Raw genomic sequence first — 18,707 nt, forward strand, 5'->3', positions numbered from 1 at the left:
ATTAATACATAAATGGTGTAAATCCACTTGAAGATCATCAACATTATTTTCTTTTCTATCATCACAAGAGAAATTCGAATCTGTAAAATTCTTTCAAAAAGAAACCTTAAATTGAAGAGCATGGTCTGAAACTTAAAATTGAGTAAACATTTGCTTCAATTTCCACTCCTGGTGCAAGGTGTGACCTTTTCAAAGCTTTGGGTTCATTTAATATTAAAATAAAATTAAAAAATGCAATACACGTTAGCAGGTGGCGAAATGTTTAAGATATCTACCGTTTGCAGGCTTTATATTCCACTGGTGAAGCTTCATGCTCTCATTTCTTTAAAATGAAAAATGATTTTTTCTTTAGTTTTTCAATTAAAAAACTATTTACTAAATTTAGTCTCAAATTTTCAATTTTTAAGCTGAAAAATGATTTTTTTTGTATAAAAATGACAAAACACGGATTGTTTTAGGAAATTGTTTGATAAAAAAAACGGAAGTTTTCTTTCTTATTCGATAAGAAATACATTTACATTGAAGAAAATTAATTAAGGAGAAAATTTTTGTTAAATTTGAAAAGTATAAGCAATTTTTTATTTATCCTTTTTAATAAAGTTATTTTTTTTATGTCAGTAGAATTTTAATTTTAATAGCTGTCTAATTAAATTGAGAGTCATTTTTTTCCTTAAAAAAATACTCATATTTTGCAAACGAAAGACTGTTGAATAAATTAAAATAATAGCTTTTAATATATATACTTAACATTAATACTTTCCTTTTGCAGAAATAAAAATTAAAAACTTTCTCCTGCATGAATAGAATCTACGACCTAGTAGCTATAACACAGAAACTGAACCAAGAAGTCCCATTTCTTCTCTTAATGTTGAATTAACTGCAACTTTGGGCTATCGTAACACAGGATTCTTATGGTCCTAAAATTTAAAAAGAGGAGCTAATATTGTCATAAAAAGTTAAACGCTACTATGGATTAATTTTTACTTAAAAATTAAAAAAATACGTTCTAGGTGAATTCGTAACCAGTTAATTTGGGAACATTAGTCGTTGTGGAGAATACGGTTTTAAGAAACTTTATCTCAATTATTATTATTATTATTCTTTTAACTTTTGTTACCATTTCAAAAAGTTTCCCTTTAACGGATCCTGTTACAGTCCTGACGTTGTTCTTACATCCCCCCCCCAGCCTTGTTAAAAGATAATGATGAATTATTTTTATTCGAAGTGAAAAGTTAAGTTGGCTTAATTTGTATATTATTCCTGTGCTCCTGTGTTATTCCTTAATTTGTATGCTATTCCTGTGTCATTTCTGTGTTGTATATTATTCCTTTGTCAAAAGCGATTGAAATATCTGTCGTAGGTAGAAATGAGCTTATTTTGTTCTGATGGACAACTCGGCTCTAAAGTTATACTGTTAATCTCAAAGGTTGAGTAACAGATGTTTCATTCACTGATTTAAGAACTGGATGGTATGGCGCAGGTTTAAGGGGTTTTGCCTAATATTAAACTTCAATTTAATATTTTAGCTGGGGGCCTGAAGACGCGAGGCGTTCCTTTCCATCTTAAACTTGATTCGATGAAATATGACTGTGTAATGTGAAATGCACATGAATTACAAGTGGCTAATGATTGTGATTAACAGAACTTTAAGGTTATGCATTGGTGATGATGCATGATATTTACTGATGTGCGATGTGGGTGAGTAGTTATATGTACAGATTATGATACTTGAGCTTCATGGAATAAGTTAGCTATTGTGACAGTTAGACATTGTAGCATCAATACAAAAGAAACCTAATGTTCAATCAGAAAAACTTTCGATCAGTCAAACTGTTTCTGATAGCTAAATTGTTTTTTGAATACCTAAGGGGGCAAAGCCAACCATATTATAGACAGAAAAAAAGAGTCAGCAAAAAGGAAAAAGAAAACATGACTCAGAAGAAAAGAGAACAGGAGTCAGAAAAAAATTTCAAAGTGGTGGCAAAAGTGGTGTTTTTAAAAGTTATTGCTCATTTTATTATTTTGGATAAACTTTGTCCAATATTTTTGTAATTCAATAAACTTAATTTCAGCCAAATGAACAAAAAAAGCAGAAGAAACAGTCATCTTCATTACAATTAATAATTAAAATAACAATAATAATAATTTAAAAATTCAAGTATTGATACAGATCTTCATAATTTAGTTTTTTTTTTAAATTTTTTTTATTTTGGATAAACTTTGCCTACTATTATTGTAATTCGACAAACTTAATTTCAACCAAACGAACAAAAAAGTTGAAGAAACAGTCATCTTTATTATTATTATTATTAATAATAATCAAAATAATAACAATAATAATAATTTAAATATTGAAACTGATCTTCATAATTTTTTTTTCTTTCAGCTTTTTTTATTTATTTCATTATTTTTATTTTTGATAAACTTTGCTTACTATTATTGTAATTCAATAAGCCTTCATTTCAACCAAACAAACAAAAAAGTTGAAGAAACAGTCATCTTTATTATTATTATTAATAATAATAAAAATAATAACAATAATAATAATTTAATAATTTAAATATTGAAACTGANAATGAGCAAAAAAAAGCAGAAGAAACAGTCATCTTCATTACAATTAATAATAAAAATAACAATAATAATAATTTAAAAATTCAAGTATTGATACAGATCTTCATAATTTAGTTTTTTTATTTATTTTTTTTTTTTTGGATAAACTTTGCCTACTATTATTGTAATTCGACAAACTTAATTTCAACTAAACGAACAAAAAATTTGAAGAAACAGTCATCTTTATTATTATTATTATTATTAATCAAAATAATAACAATAAAAATAATTTAAATATTGAAACTGATCTTCATAATTTCTTTTTCTTTCAACTTTTTTTTATTTATTTCATTATTTTTATTTTTGATAAACTTTGCTTACTATTATTGTAATTCAATAAGCTTCATTTCAACCAAACGAACAAAAAGTTGAAGAAACAGTCATTTTTATTATTATTAATAATAAAAATAATAACAATAATAATAATTTAATAATTTAAATATTGAAACTGATCTCCATATTTTTTTTCTTTCAGCTTTTTTTATTTATTTTATTATTTTTATTTTTGATAAACTTTGCCTACTATTATTGTAATTCAATGAGCTTCATTTCAGCCAAACGAACAAAAAAGTTGAAGAAACAGTCATCTTTATTATTATTATTAATAAAAATAATAACAATACTAATAATTTAATAATTTAAGTATTGAAACTGATCTTCATAATTTTTTTCCTTCATCTTTTTTTATTTATTTCATTATTTTTACTTCTGATAAACTTTGCCCACTATATTGTAATTCAGTAAACTTAATATCAACCTAGCGAACAAAAAAGTATAAAAAACATTAATATTCTCTGATATTACTGACAACAACTACAATAATTTAAAAATTCAAGTATTGATACTGATCTTCATAATATCAAGGCCCTTTTATAACCACCAAACTAACTGTTTCCAAACTAATTGTTCAAACTAACTGTTAATTTTAGAGAGAAGAAATTAACGTTTAAATTTCTTGTTAAAAAGGCACTTTTTTTTTCAAACTTCTTCGAAAATAAAACTCGGGTATAACGCTAATTATAAATGTAGTTTTCTTAGTGTAAATAAACAAATAAGAAGCAAAAATAAACAATGGTCTTGGGAAAAAAAACTGTTAGATAAAGAACTCGAAGTCTATGTTTACATCGATGTATGTGTACCGAATCAAAGTCACAACTTAAAGGAAATTGATTGTATAAATATTGAATAGGAGGAGGGATTTGAAGTCCCTCCTTACATTTATCAAGCTTTCTAAAAATACAATGAACGTGTCAATATTTAAAGGTCGATACGAGAAATTCCAACCGGATAAATATTCAAGCGCATTAAGCGGACCTTCATATTTTGGTTGCATGTCTTAAATGAACGAGCTTTTGTGAAAAAGGTACTTAAAAATACTGCTTACTTAAATTAACTAAATCCTAAAGATTTTGTTAAATTTTACTCATCGTGAAATCTGTATTAAAATTTAATAACTTAAGAATAAAATTTTCTCTAAATTTATTTTTAAAATCTATTTAATGTTAAATCCTTTGTTAATTACCAGACTTAATATTTTTATTAAAATTTCACTTACTCAGAAGTTTTTAAAGCAATATAATTGTATAATTTTCCTTTATTGCGTTAAAACTTATTTCCGTGACGCCTGGTGAATCTTTAAAACAAATTCATATTGGTATCAAAATTTACCTTTTATAAAATCTTCCGTTTAGTTTACTTTTCATAAAGTTAGGTTTGAATATCTTTCAATTTGAAAACCAATTTTTATTCAAAATGAATTGCTCGTGTGCATATGGTTTTGTAAGAACAAGAAAAATGTCAGCAGTTCCTTTTTCACAAGAGGTTGACGGATTTCAAATTCCTGGTATGTTTTCGGCGGAAAATTTCCGTTCAGCTCTTAAATACAAACCACGCTCAGATGATATTTTTTTGGCGACTTATCCAAAATGTGGAACGACATGGACGGGACAGATACTGTTGCTCTTACTTCAGAAGGGTGAGCCTTTAAAGAAGTCGTCTGACATTCTTGCAAAAGCTCCTGTTTTAGAAATGACAGGTAAAAAGATGTTTAATTACATATTCCACTTATTAATTTTCATTTGTTTTAACTTATATTCATTTAATTTAGTTTTTAACTTACTGTAATCTGACTGACAATTGTTGAATTTTAAGGATACCCTCCAATTTATTTACTCAATTATTGTTCAACAAATGTATTTCATGTTCATAATGTATTTCAAATGTATTTCATGTTCATAATGTATTTCAAATGTATTTCATAACTCATTCATTTCATAATAGTAACAGGGCTGAAATATTATATATGTCAAGACAAGAAAAAGAAAAAGAATGATAAAATAATTATTTTATTCTAGCTATTTTTCGGGAAGAGAAAAATATCTATGATTGCGTTGAATAGTTTATATTTAAGATTAGTAAGAGTTTTTTTTTTCTTCGTAAAAACCAGCTATAATTTAAATTATTTTACTACAGTTTTTTCTCATACCCGTCTCACTTTCAGGCCTGCATAGAAATCAAAACTATTCATGCAGGGATACCAACTGGTCTGCTTTCTGCGAAATATTTTAGGATATGGTAAAAACTAAGAAACAGAAACTTCTTTAAAAATTTGATTAATTTTGCCATCATTTCAACAATTAAACCTCCAAGTGTTTTATACTCTCTCGTAATACTTTTAAAAAAAAGGGTAAATAAACGAGTAACGTTTCAAAATTTAGTTCAAATTTAGCACTCCTGCATAAACACTTTCATTTACTTAATAAATTTTAAAGATTAAGCGCTCAAAAATAGATGCCAATTCTCAAAACTTTTCACACATGAATGTAAAAAAATAGAATTGAAAAAAAAATCACAAAGATTCCAATTATAAAATGGAAAATTAAATTAAGGGGAAAAACATAAATAGAAAAAATTCGTTAATCTTAGTGTGATTATCTAATGTTATGTTAATCTAATGTGATTTAATCAGGTCATTTCCAGGAGCAACTGAGAGTTGTGAGGGATTCATCTCGTAAACCAGGAAATCGGCATTTATATGAATAAATTAAGATTACTTAGCATCAATATGAACTGATGAGATAGGATGGAAATCTTTTGTCACTATCGTTACTAATTTAATTTCGATATTAATTTTTTCTATTCGGAATATTTTAGATAAATAAGCATTATAATCAGAGAAAAAAAATATTTTATTGATTAACATTACAAGCGCAAATACGGTTTCAATTACGATTCAGATTAGAAAGCAAGTATTTGGATCTGATATAGATATTTTTTGTCATCAAATATAACGTAGGAAACAAATAGCGTTAAATAGTGTTAGGCCGTATTTTTGATGTTTTTTGTTCTTTGAAAAAAATGTGGCTATAAAGTTTCTCCTATTTTTGAGTACAGACTTAGTTTAGTTGTTTCTGACTTAGTTTAAGCAAAACACAAAACATTTGTAGTGAAAAGTAATATTTAACGTTTTGAATTCTCCCAATAAGAATTTTTTTTAATTGTACTAATAATTAAAATTATTATTTATCTGCCGCAACCATTTTTATAAGCTATCCACTGTGGTTTATCTCATTACTCAACCTTATTCATAAACACAGAGTTTAGACAAATTTTTTTTTACGGTTTTAATTCGTTTAAAATTAATAATGCGCGAAATGTAGAAGACAAATATTTTACGCAAGTTACATATTTTTATAATGGTTTGCGATTCTAAAATGCTTACAATTTTTTTTAGTGCTTGATACGTCGTTTATGATGTGAGAAAATTAATGTTAGATACGATGATCCATTCATTCATTTTCAGTTTTCGTTTTTTTTCTGCAAAATACTGACTTAGCGTATCAGCATAATGTTACTCAAAAAGAAAAAAATATCATTACCCGGTTTAAAAAAATGATGACCGTCTAGCTCCATAAATATTTTTGGAAATGTAATTTATTAGAATGTTTTTTTAAATAGATGACTTTAATATATTTATTTGTGAAATAAAGTTTTACTAGTTCTGCAAACAAATCTTTCAATTTTTACAAAACATAGTTTTGTACTAAACATTGAATGACATCGATCGAATACAATTAAAAAAATTTTTATGTGAAATGCAACTAGTGTTCATATATGCAATGCTAATTATGTATTTGTTTTATTATCAACGAGGTCAACATTACAAAAAAAGTATTAAGTATTTCAGCAATGTTGATGTTATAATCAATGTTTTTTGGGCAAAAAATTAAATAAAAAGATGTAAAAGAAGAATAACTAGATGTAGTTTCATTTTTAAATATTTTTATTTAAATTTACGATGGTTTAAATGAAATTAAAAAAATGAACTTTACTAGGATGATCAAGTGAGAAATGGTCATAATATATCTTAGCAGGTTGTCAATGTATTAATTTAAAATTTAATGGTAGTATCAAGGCTATCAATTTTCTAAAAATATGAAACACTAATGGTAACTCATTTTCTTTCTTTATTTCAAACGAAGTTGATTTCCTGGAAAGCACGCCATGTTATGTTTGATAATGTTGCACGAAATTTAAGTAACGCTTTTGAGATTTTTGAACACTATGTTTTCCGTTTGCCGTAAATTTAAGTTGTATCTTCTGTTTCACATTTAAACTTTTTAAAATATAAATTTCTTAAAGATTATTTATTATGAAGATTATGCGTATAATTTCGTAAAGATTATTATAAACAGTTTTCGACATTTTGTCAAATTTACTCTTTACTTCTTAAAGATGTCATCGGAAAAATTTGCTACACCAAGCATTCTGCAGTTTTCAAAATAAGCTGCGAGAAATGTAAACGCTGGATCTGAGTGTTTCTTATCCGACTTTCCTATGTCAACTTTTAGAAAAAGTAGAGATAGTTTGTGACTTTTTAATGCGAAAACATGAGTCATGCTACGAGAACTGTATAATGCACTTTTGGAGGGAAAAATACTTTTTTTAATATTCTTTCTTAAGATATAGTTTTTTTTTAAAAAAAAAATCCTGCTTACCTGAGTCACTCTATTAAATCCTAGTATTAAAAACTCTCCTATGCATATCTGATAGCTTTTAAAATCTACTTAGACGCATTTTTCTAGTGGTATTTTGTTTTATAACCGTCGTTGAACAGTTCACCCAATTATTAATTTACAACTGTCAATGCTCAACTCCGTACTTTTGTAATTTTCAAACCAACCCAGAACCAGACAAGGGAAATCCTGGATCAAACATTGAAACAAACTTAGCTTTCGTGGAGGACTTGTTGATGTAACTAACCTGAATTTGCGTTACATGGAAACTCCGAAAACCATTTACGGTTACCATGACTGCAAGGGGAATCAAACTCATGATCCGTCAACCACTGAGGATATTTTACGTCAGCACTGTGGTTGGTGCGAGCCGGGAGCAGAATTCGTATGAACCAATCACTACTGGGGTTCGAACTTGGGTCAACTCATTGGGTGGCGAACGCTCTATACCTTGAGTCACCTCGACACCTCCTTAGTGATAGTAAATGCCAATTGAAGTGACTTTGTGAGCAGGCATTCGATTTACATTTAGCAAGCACTTAGAGCCGTATAAGGTAATGCGCAAACCTGACATAATTATGTTAGGGTATTTATATGTAATTGTAGTCAGAGTCAATTTAACTCAATGCATAAAATAACGCAATTTGCAATTGATATCACACATTTGTAAGCTGCGCAATTTTATACGATTAAAGAATGTTTGAAAAAAAAAACTTTTGAATTATTTTGAGATTCTGTTTTGAAATGTATTATTTTATATTCTAAAAGGAGCTGAATTCGTTGAAAAGATGCGGAGACCAGGTCCAATCAAAACGCATCTGCCATTTCACCTGACGCCTTGGTCTGAAGATGCCAAATATATATGCGTCGCAAGAAATCCAAAGGACTGCTGTGTTTCATATTTTCACCATTTGACGAATTTGCCGGGCCATAACTTCAACGGGACTTTCGAAGAATTTTTTGAGCTCTTCATCTCTGGAAAAACTGATTATGGTGATTATTTCGACCACCTTATGTCTTGGTATCCTCACAGGTTTGTGTGACATTAATTTTATTTTATTTTTATTATTTTTATTTTCTTACTATACTAAAGCATTTAGTAAAATATCTTATACTAGTGGGCTGCGCCCCCTGCTCGCTAACGCTCACCAACCCCCGAAAATTGCTACGCAATCTAATATGGTTTGCTTCGCAAACCAAGCTTGCTTCGCTCGCTACTACAGGGTAACAAAAAAGTATAGGGATCACTTTTGTGGCTAAAGTTTTAGAACCTTTTTACATATATAGCTTACTGATCTAAAGCTCCGCTATTAGACTTTCAATTGCAATACTATTTCATAAAATCACAAAAATGCCTTTGAAGAAATTTGACAAGAAGCTAATTGGTCAAGTACAAGCATTTTTAGAACTTCGCTGGAGCCACAGGATTATACAAACCCATTTTAAAAAGAAAGGTACTGCGATTTCACTCAGCCATATCAGTCGCTAATTTCATAAAAAAAAAACTTAATTGCTCTAATGATAAAACTATCAAAATGAATACTTAATGGTTCAAGAAGCTGTCCTCAAACATGCTAAGCAATTAGTGTATGTGGCGTTTTAACCCTTAACGGATGGAAAGACTTTCAAGTTTACTTCCTAAAAAGTACAATTATAATAACAAGTTCAATATTTAGTGATATCTAGCTGCCTTTGACGACCAGCTTGATCATTTTTCAAAATTACCTTGAACACTATGTAAACTTTTATAGTAACCAAACAGAATGCACAGCACAAATGTATTTAAATATTTTAAAATAATAACATAAAAACAAGTGGGAAATATATTGATAAAATATAAAATTAAATTTCAAATAGATAATAAAATAGGGTGGTTGAAATATATGCGCGAAAGCAAAAAACATACGTGAAATCAGCACTACTAAATATACTGCCAAATGTTCTACCGATTTAGTGTAAATATTGACACAATTTTTTTATTTCTGAAGCCTGCAAACCCAAAAGTCATCAATCTGAAAAGTCCAAAATGTAGCTATCCATGACTAAATACAAGTTTTGTTAAATCCAGAAAAAAATTTTTGCCCGAAATCGAAAAACAAGTTCCCCCTTGGCTTTTGTTGGTCGTCATAGAAACCTTAGGCAGAAGAGTAGCTAAAAATTTGGGCCTCTTAACGTTAATCTACATTTTTGTGCATTTTTCCATATTTCCGACACTATTTGAGAGAATAAAAAAAATCGCATACGAGTAATTTTTTATTCAAAGATATTTTTATGCGAAATATTAAATATTGCTTATTATTTTTTATTATTTCATTCAAGAGCAATCGATAATAAAAATTATTATTTTTTAATTATGTATGTACAAGGTACATAAATTATTATTTCAATTTAAACGAAGTAATTTTAAATGACAAAATAAAATAAAAATTTGGTATAGTCAACCAAAAGTTTTCTAAGAAATGAAATTTTTAAAAATAGTCAAACTTTCTAATTTTTTCTCTGCAAGAAATATTTAATTAATTTAATTTAAATTTCGGATTGGATTTTATCAGATAAAATTGCATTGTTTTAAATTAAATAATATATTAGATACTTTCAAATTCCAAAATTTTCGTCCGTTATTAAATTAATGAAAAATAATAAATAAACATAAAAAAATGCTCTTATGTAAAATTATCTTATGTGAAATTACTTATTAAAAATGAATGAGCAGTTGTAATTTTACTTGCTCACAAAATGTATTCCCAAAATTAATTTTAAAGAGATATTTCCGTTAATGTTAACTGCATTTGTTTTTGTTGTTAGATATAAATATTCGCTATAATGCTTTCTAGGATATTTCATTCTTTCAGGAACTTAAATCAGTAACTAACATATCAAAAATTAGATATTAAGCCATTTGAAAACACAATCCTAAGGGAACTGAAGCGCAATTGATTAGAGATCTTTTATAGATGGACTTTTTTCTAATAAAGGAAATTTAGTGTCTTGCATAAATATTGCTCATACAAAATATTCGTCCCTAAACTTTAGATACTTTTAAATATTTTTAGATATTTTTAAATTTTTTCTTAAAGGAGTTCTTCTAGACGCTGCTGCTCAATCTGGAAAGGCCTGGCTGGACCTGGCTTTTCCAGATTGAGCCTTTCCTCTTCTTATCATTTGAAGGCCTAGGCTTATGTTAGATTCCCCTCGTAGCACCTGCTTGATGCTCAAACGTATAGTAGTGGTTTAATAATCCTCTATTAAATTATGTTCCTTGCGATTTCAGACAAAGTCATGCAGAGTTGGGTGTTCAAGGAGCTTGGTGCAAAAGTCGGGTATCAATAATTTCAATTATTTAGCATTTATCCATACGGCTTGTCATCGCCAATCATTGTACTCAAACCTAAATCTGGGTTGTCCTATTGAATACTACTTTTCCAATTATGTTTTTGTAGTTAGAAACTAATTTTAATGTATTGTCCCTGGCTATTGCTGAGTTGGAAATATCCACTGATTGTTAGGGTATGAGGTACAGAACAAATACAAATATCTGTCCTCCGAACTTCATCTTTGGATCATTATTAAAAATGAGCACCAAAACGGCGCCAATGCCTGTCAGTGTCGATCTAGGGATCCAAAACAAAATTGATCCAAAATATGCTTCATATTTTCTCTTTTCCTCAACATTATCATTCACATAACATCAACATTGTTTTTTTTTCTTTCAGAAACGAGCCAAATGTATTGTTCTTCACTTATGAAGAGCTTAAAGAAGACCTAGATGCCGCTATTTTAAAGATGGCGACTTTCATCGATGATGAAAAATATGCCGAACCCATTAGAAGCGATTCGGAAATCCTAGAGAATATTAAGAAGTACAGTAGTTTAAAAGAAATGAAGGAATCCATGGCCAAGAGCTTTAAAGATATCGCCCAGATTTCACCAGATGAATTAAAAGAAGCACCGATGCCAGATGCATTGAAAGAATTCTTAGTGAAACAGAAAGATAATTTAAAAGCGGCGGTTGAAGGTAAGAATGGAGGATCGAATGTGACACAGTTTGTCAGGAAAGGTATTGTTGGTGATTGGAGAAATTATCTGACGAAGGATCAAAATCGCAGATTGGAAGAGAAGTTTGCAGAACGAACTGAAGGAACAGACTTTCAAAACTTGTGGAAAGATTATATGTGATAGGAATGTTCTCTTTCGATTCATTCAGCATTTTTTTTAAATTTCATTTCTATTTATTTATTGTTTCAAATGTATATTATGCTTATTTTATGTAGTGTAGTTTTTCTCTGGCGTGAAATAAAGATACGCTCTGATGGTATTTCAGACCATAAATATTTGCTTTTTAATACGAAGAGTAATCAACACATTTAAAATTGAAAGTAAAATTAAAATGATTATTTTATTGAAATAGAGTATTATGCAAAGATTTAGCATGAGTGTTTGAAAATCATGCTTGAAACAATTACTGGACTAATTGCAGCTTTAAATATTATCAGCATATCTATTTATCTATCTTTCAGAGCAAAAATCTAATGTGTATGGATATATAGATTGCTAAAAAAATTATGAAATCTTATAATTTTGCATTAGCAATAAATAGCCGAAAACTGAATAATTAAGTGAAAGAGCAATCATGAAACTGAAGTAAATATTCTAGAAAAAGTAGCTAATTTTNTTATCTCTCACAGGACCTTCTATGGGCCGAAACGAATTTTGCCCCCTAAAATTATTCCTCATAAGGCAGATATCCCACTAGTTTATTTTAAAATTGGCGAGTAACACTTCCCTAGTTTCCCTTGTAAGTGTGGAAAGGGAGATGACCAGACTTAATTTCATCTACAGATTTCGCTTTCAGGTGTTATGGGCTTATTTAGTTTCTGAAAATGTATACGTAATCTCAGTATTAAGTTTTATTTTCATAACTTTGACTGTTTGAGTTTTCAAGACAAAATTTTAGGCAATTTCTCAAAATCACGTCAACGCAGGACAAAACATACCATCCCGTTTCCCACAAGCAGTGATGTAATTTTCGACTAATGGCGTGATCCGGCAACTTTGAAATTTATTCGCCAGCGTTTAACGAGGAAATTTCTGCTAACATTAACGTAAATTTACTACCACTAAGAGATTCGGCCAATCTTTACACAATCACAGTAGCCACCATACCTATGTCCCATCTAGCACAATAGAGTCATTAGTTCATATAAATTCATTATTGTTTTATTAAAAAATGGCATATCAAATGAGACTTAAAAAACATTAATTAATAAACATATTCATTTATACCAATAGTTAAAAACTATGAATAAAAGTAATTTAAAGTCGCAGTTGAAGCAAATAATAATACACTACTTTTCTACCATAAAAATCTTTTTTTTAAAATTGCTATTTAGCACATCAGTTGTTTTGTCTTGCAGCTATTTATAAATATGTAATGTAGTTTTGCCATTCTTTCAAAATTTACAGGCAATTTCTGAGTGATAAATAACAGAAATATTCCATCCGTCTAATCTAGCTTTATATTCACACTAGCCTCCTCTTTCCTACATATTTAAAAATAATGTAAAAATTTGTGCGGTGTGCAAAATAAAAAACATCCCTCCCTTAATAACTTTTATTTAATGATCGGATCTTCACATTCTAGGACTCATTCTTAATGACTGGTTAGGATAATCTCAAATATGCAAATTAATTTGCACATACAATTTCAAATTACGAAATCAGACACAAAAACGTACTTTCTCTGAAAAAAACGTTCCTTTTTTTCCGGCGGATTTGGATTTCTGATCTCTAACATATAGGGGGTAGCCGCATGTGTTTCCCATAGTTTGATCAAAAAAGCTGTCTAAAGTTTAGACCTCTAAATGTTAATTTTACTCTTAGCACATTCCGCTATGTCTCGAAATGTTTTCCTTATTTAGAGATAATTGCATGCAAAGAAATAACTTTTAATAAATATCTATCATTTTGTATTTTTTTTTAACTAATAGTTGAAAAATATTTTGAATTGTAAGCTATAAAATTTCTTGCCTCACTTTAAACAATATAATTTTACATGACAAAATACAAACTTTGAGTGAAATTGGTCGAATTGTTCCTAAGAAAACGAATTTTTAAAATACGGCTTTTTCAAAATAGACTTCTCAGAAACTATTCAACCGATTTCCTTCAAAGTTTGAATTTCGCCACTTAAATTTGCATTATTTAAAATGGTGTAAAAATAATATGCTTTACCATTCAAAAAATTTTTGACTGTTATTAAATAAAATAACAATAAAATAATAAATATTTACTAAAAGTTATATTTTGCATGGAATTATCTTTAAACAAATTTTATGGCTGTGTACAAAAAATTTTCAATTTGCTTAAGCTCTTACGATCTGGCGAAATACGTAAAAAGTAAAATTAAGACTAGGGGGTCCAAACTTAGGCCCATTCCCCAGACCATATTGATTTAGATCGCGGCTATCCTCTATATTTTGGGGATCAAAATCTAATCTAAAGGGAATGCTTATATAGAGAAGTATGCTTTAGTGTCTGATTTCGTAACTTAAAATATCGTCTGCACTAATTAATTAGCATATTTAATGTTACTCCCTCGATCCATTAAGAACCATTAACTTCTAGAATGTGAAGATCCGATCATCAAATTTAAAGTTATTTAGCATGGTCCGTATTTTATTTTGCGCGCTGTACTACATATAATAATTGCAAATTTTTTTGTTCAGAATTATTGAAAAAATATGTTACTGTGAATTTTTTTTATATAGATGAACAAATTTCCTAATTGCGATAAAAACTTTTTCGTTTTTTCTTCCTCAAAAAGTTCTCGAAATATTTAAATATGTAAAAAATTAAATTATTATACAGGGATCAATGCTTTCTATCGATTTCCTGCCTATACTATAAGACTATATTTTCCAGATCCGTATTTTCTAGATTAAGACTCATTTCCATATTTTGACAGTCAGGAATTCAAATTCGTCCAAATCGTATATTCATTCACATGAAATATACTTGTGTGTCTGATTTTGCATCTTAGAATATCGTTTACACTAATTAATTAATTACTCCTTTTTATCAGAGTTGTTGAGCAGCCAACTCAATTTCATGGGTTTACGACTACAAATGTTCAACTCCGTAGCCTTATAATTTTGAACCCAATCCAAAAGACAAGGAGACTTGTCTTCTTTGAGGACTTTTTGATGGAGCCAACCCGCATTTGCGTTACATGGAGAGGAAGACCACGAGAACCACCCACGGTTAGCCTGACGGTAAGGGGACTCTAACATATGAGCCGTCTGAGGATATTTCACGTCAGCATTGTTTTCGGTGCAAACCGGGTGCAAAATTCGTATCGACTGGGATTCGAACCCGGTTCGCCTCATTAGAAGGCGAACGCTCTATCCCCTCATCCCTCACGGCCCACACTAATTAATTGGCATATTTAAAGTTAGAAGTTAAACCATAGTAAGCGAAGTGAGTCTTAGTAAGTGAAAATCCGATCATTATTGCATCCGCTTTTTTATTTTGTTCACGTTAGTAGCAGGCATGGAAGCGAGGCGGAAAAGAGAAAGCACTAGTAGTAGAACTATTTCAATAATAGATAATTTTCGTGAGGAGTAAATCTATTCTTAACAATTAATAATTCATTGCTATTAATGTTTTCACTGGAAAGAAGCAATTCAATAGATAAATTGTGTCCATATTTTATTATTCCTTAAAAAAAATCCAAAAATGAAATTTTTTTGTTACCAGTTTTTACTCTTTTCCGTCTTGATATATATGGACTTTCAGCCTCATTTTTTAGTATGAAGATCTTATATTTACAGAGAGATACAGCACATACAGAAAGATGCCATCTTGCTCCGGTCAGCGAATAAATATTTTCGAGTGGCATTCTTTTAATGTGCGATTGTTGATTTAGAAAATTTGATTTGTAGGATTTTTACTTACCACTGCATTTAAGTAATTAAAAGCTTATTTAATATGCCCCTTTGATGCGCATGTGCAGGGGCCTTCCCGTTCAAGTGGTATCTCCTGCTAAACACTATGCGAAGCAAGGAGGTAGCGGGTTCGAATCACGCCGGTACCCTAGATGTATACTTTGTTATATCTTTCTACTTGACAAATGTTTATAAGTCTTAATTGCGTAAACCAGCCTGAAAATGTATGTAATTCAAGCTATGCATTCATGCAGTGTTGACCGCCTTTAACCTCTTCGAAACGGGCATATATGCATTTTCAGGGTGACCTAACTATTTTTTTTTTTTGCAGTTTATTTGTGGAAGGGGTAATAATAGTTTTCCTTATTAATATCACCAAGACTTAGTTCAAATTAAAAATAATATAGTTGTTACACTTTTAACAAACGTAGATTGGATGTATTAAATTAAAAGTGAAAGCAAAAATAAGGCTGTCAAATTAGCCATGCCCAAACTTAAGCTACAGCTTTTTTTTCCCCATCCTATTTCTGATTCCATACGAATATATCTCGCCAGTCCCAGAAAGGTTAAAAGTTGGTACAAGTTACCGAAAATCTGTAAATTTTAGTTTGTATTTCTTTACAGTTTTTTTTTCTAAATATTTCGTCTTATTCGAAACAGTTGGCATCTCCGCAAATATGTGAAGACCTCTTTACCCATTGCAGAGACAGTTTATAAGCCCTTCTAACATGAATGATTCATTGTAACGCAAACATAGACAGTCCTGAGTGCTTATTACTGTCATTACATCGTGTTAAAATATATGCTCAAACGCTTTATAATTTGGTCTTCTTTCTTTTTTTTCAAGATTTGTTTATAAACTCTTTTCATTCATTACATTTTTATTTATTTAAACATTTATCTTTGTTTTACTTTAACAAAAGATAAATGTTATTAAATGTTATCTTATTTATTTAATAAAATAAATGTTATTTTGAAAGTTAAAACTTTTCTAACACGGACTTTATTATCATTTTAATGAATATGCTAAATTCACTGTTTTGTATTTCATCTTCTTTGTTATTCAGTGAAGCTAACATTACTTATCATATTTTCCCAAAACTTAAATATTATACCATATCTTTTGTTCTGTAAAATATTTTGAAAACAAGTACTACTTTCAGAAAGATGTGGCACAGTTCAAGAAAAAAATTACCAGATGTTTAAACATTTTTTAAAGGCTTGAAAGGCTACAGAAAACATAGCTTAATAGTTTTTCTACTCATCAGCTCTCTTTTGCAGAAAAGTCCCGCAGTAGACTGATTGTAAAGACGCAGTTCCCAGTTAAACACCGAAGTCAAGCGTCACTGGCTGCTGTCAGTAAGAAGGTGGTTGACCTGCTTAAAAACCGAGGATGCGTGGTATCAGTCCTCGTTAAATTCTTCTATGATAAAGACCTCGCTTTTGCATGTTGGTCATTGGGTTACCAAAGCAGGGAGCCATCCCCTCTGCAGAAGATCAAAATTGCGACGGCTTGCCTTCGGATCATCCTGGAGGATGTTTCCCAGACCATTGCCTATGGCCCATTGTGCATCTCTAGTGCGACGTATGTAAAATGCTTGCCTTTAGTGCGACGTATATAAAGTACATACCTTTTGTGCGATGTATATAAAGTATATACCTACAATAAGTATGTATTACCTACCTACCATAAGTATAAGTACCTACCAAATTTCTGACCTTTCGTTGAAAAATATCTTAACTGACTTTAGAATTTACTTAATTTCAGTTATTTAGTTAGAATTAACTAGGTTTTTTTTGGTAGAATGCAGCAAATCTCACTCTTAATCTCCGTCTTCCCTTTTTTTTATTTTCTTCTTTCATTTTCCAAATTTTAGATAATTTTTGCTTATATCTCCTCCTAATAAGTTAACCATGGAGGAGTGCAAATTAAAAAGAAATTGAACAACAAGATAAACATATGTTTATTACATGTATTGCTTCCAGAAATTTGAAATTTCTGTTCCTTTGGTACGCTCAACAAACTTTTCCTCCAATCGACGACTCTGATCCTCGGAAAAATAGTTCTTCCAATCACCAATGATTCCTTTTCTTACAAATTGAGTCATACTGGGACCTTCTTCTTTTCCTTCTAAAGAAGCTTTTAATTTATCCTTCTGTTGCAATAGCATACGCTTCACCAAATCTGGCAAATGAGATTTTTCTAATGCTTCCGGGGACATCTCTGCTACGTCTGTAAAGCTTCTTGTCATGAACTCCTTCATTTCCTTTAAACTGCTGTACTTTTTAATATTTTCTAAGATTTTGGGGTCTTTTCGAATGGGTTCAGCATATTTTTCATCATCAATAAAAGATGCCATTTTCAAAATGGCGGTGTCAATGTCTTCTTTGAGCTCTTCGTAAGTGACAAACAATACGTTCGGATCATTTCTGAAAATATTGCAATGTGTAAGATTATTTTGAAAAGATTGCATGTGTAGATTATATATAAAGTTAAGAAAAACAATAAGTTTCATTCATTGTGCATAAGCTGCAAGTAAACAGAACTCATTGGATAAGTTCAAATTGAAGATAAAACAAAGAAAAATTATAGACGTATCAAAAAGGGGGGGGGAAGTAATAATTAAAAAAATAACAAAATATTTGAAAAATTACTCGTATGATGAAATTTTATTTAAAAAGTCCGGAAAAAAAGATATAATCTTTTCATCAGCCCACATGATTATATTCGCAAAAAAGAGAGCTTTCTGAACACTCAGAAAATTTTTTTACAAAAATTACAACAAATAAAATAGAACACAACAAGTAAAAATAACACGCAAAAACAGAAAATAAAATAAGATAAAAAGAAAAAACAGTATAAAACATAGACTATAAAGCGAGTATCGAAATCAGATGTACTTACATGAACGATGAAATTTTTCAAGAATGATTTAAAAATGTTTTCGCAACAAGATTGCCAGATTACAAAATATGAAAACAAAAGCTCAAATTGACTGTAACCAGGGGGTTTCAAAGTGCCGTTCTTACTGCACTGCTTTACTGCTTACTGCAAAGGACATCTTTAAGTTTAGAAAGGTGTTTAGTCTTAGTTTAATTTCCAGGATCTCTTCAATAGCATTCCTTTTTCTAAACTAAA

At 29.6% G+C, this 18,707-nt stretch overlaps 2 protein-coding genes across 2 annotated transcripts in view; one reads left to right on the forward strand and one right to left on the reverse strand.

Moving 5' to 3' along the window:
- The first annotated feature begins 3,803 nt into the window (after positions 1-3,803).
- Positions 3,804-11,954, forward strand: LOC107445125 (sulfotransferase ssu-1). The gene is made up of 3 exons (XM_043055257.2): positions 3,804-4,645; positions 8,394-8,658; positions 11,339-11,954. The coding sequence occupies exons 1-3, from the start codon at positions 4,363-4,365 to the stop codon at positions 11,799-11,801; spliced, it is 1,011 nt and encodes a 336-aa protein (XP_042911191.1). The 5' UTR covers positions 3,804-4,362; the 3' UTR covers positions 11,802-11,954.
- A 5,560-nt stretch (positions 11,955-17,514) lies between these two features.
- Positions 17,515-18,707, reverse strand: part of LOC107445123 (uncharacterized) — a 22,289-nt gene continuing 21,096 nt past the window's right edge. Inside the window, exon 6 of the mRNA XM_071177032.1 lies at positions 17,515-17,998. Within this exon, the coding sequence (XP_071033133.1) occupies positions 17,536-17,998 (463 nt within the window). The 3' untranslated portion in view covers positions 17,515-17,535. The remainder of the gene's footprint in view (positions 17,999-18,707) is intronic.

The sequence above is a fragment of the Parasteatoda tepidariorum genome, chromosome 2 (genome assembly GCF_043381705.1).
Source record: "Parasteatoda tepidariorum isolate YZ-2023 chromosome 2, CAS_Ptep_4.0, whole genome shotgun sequence".
In the NCBI taxonomy this organism is placed as follows: Eukaryota; Metazoa; Arthropoda; class Arachnida; order Araneae; family Theridiidae; genus Parasteatoda; species Parasteatoda tepidariorum.

Excerpts from the sequence above, each read along its gene's own strand:
- LOC107445125 (XM_043055257.2), top strand. The coding sequence starts at position 4,363 with ATGAATTGCTCGTGTGCATATGGTTTTGTAAGAACAAGAAAAATGTCA. Across the intron at positions 4,646-8,393 it reads TCCTGTTTTAGAAATGACAG|GAGCTGAATTCGTTGAAAAG; the intron begins GTAAAAAGATGT and ends ATATTCTAAAAG. Across the intron at positions 8,659-11,338 it reads ATGTCTTGGTATCCTCACAG|AAACGAGCCAAATGTATTGT; the intron begins GTTTGTGTGACA and ends TTTTTCTTTCAG.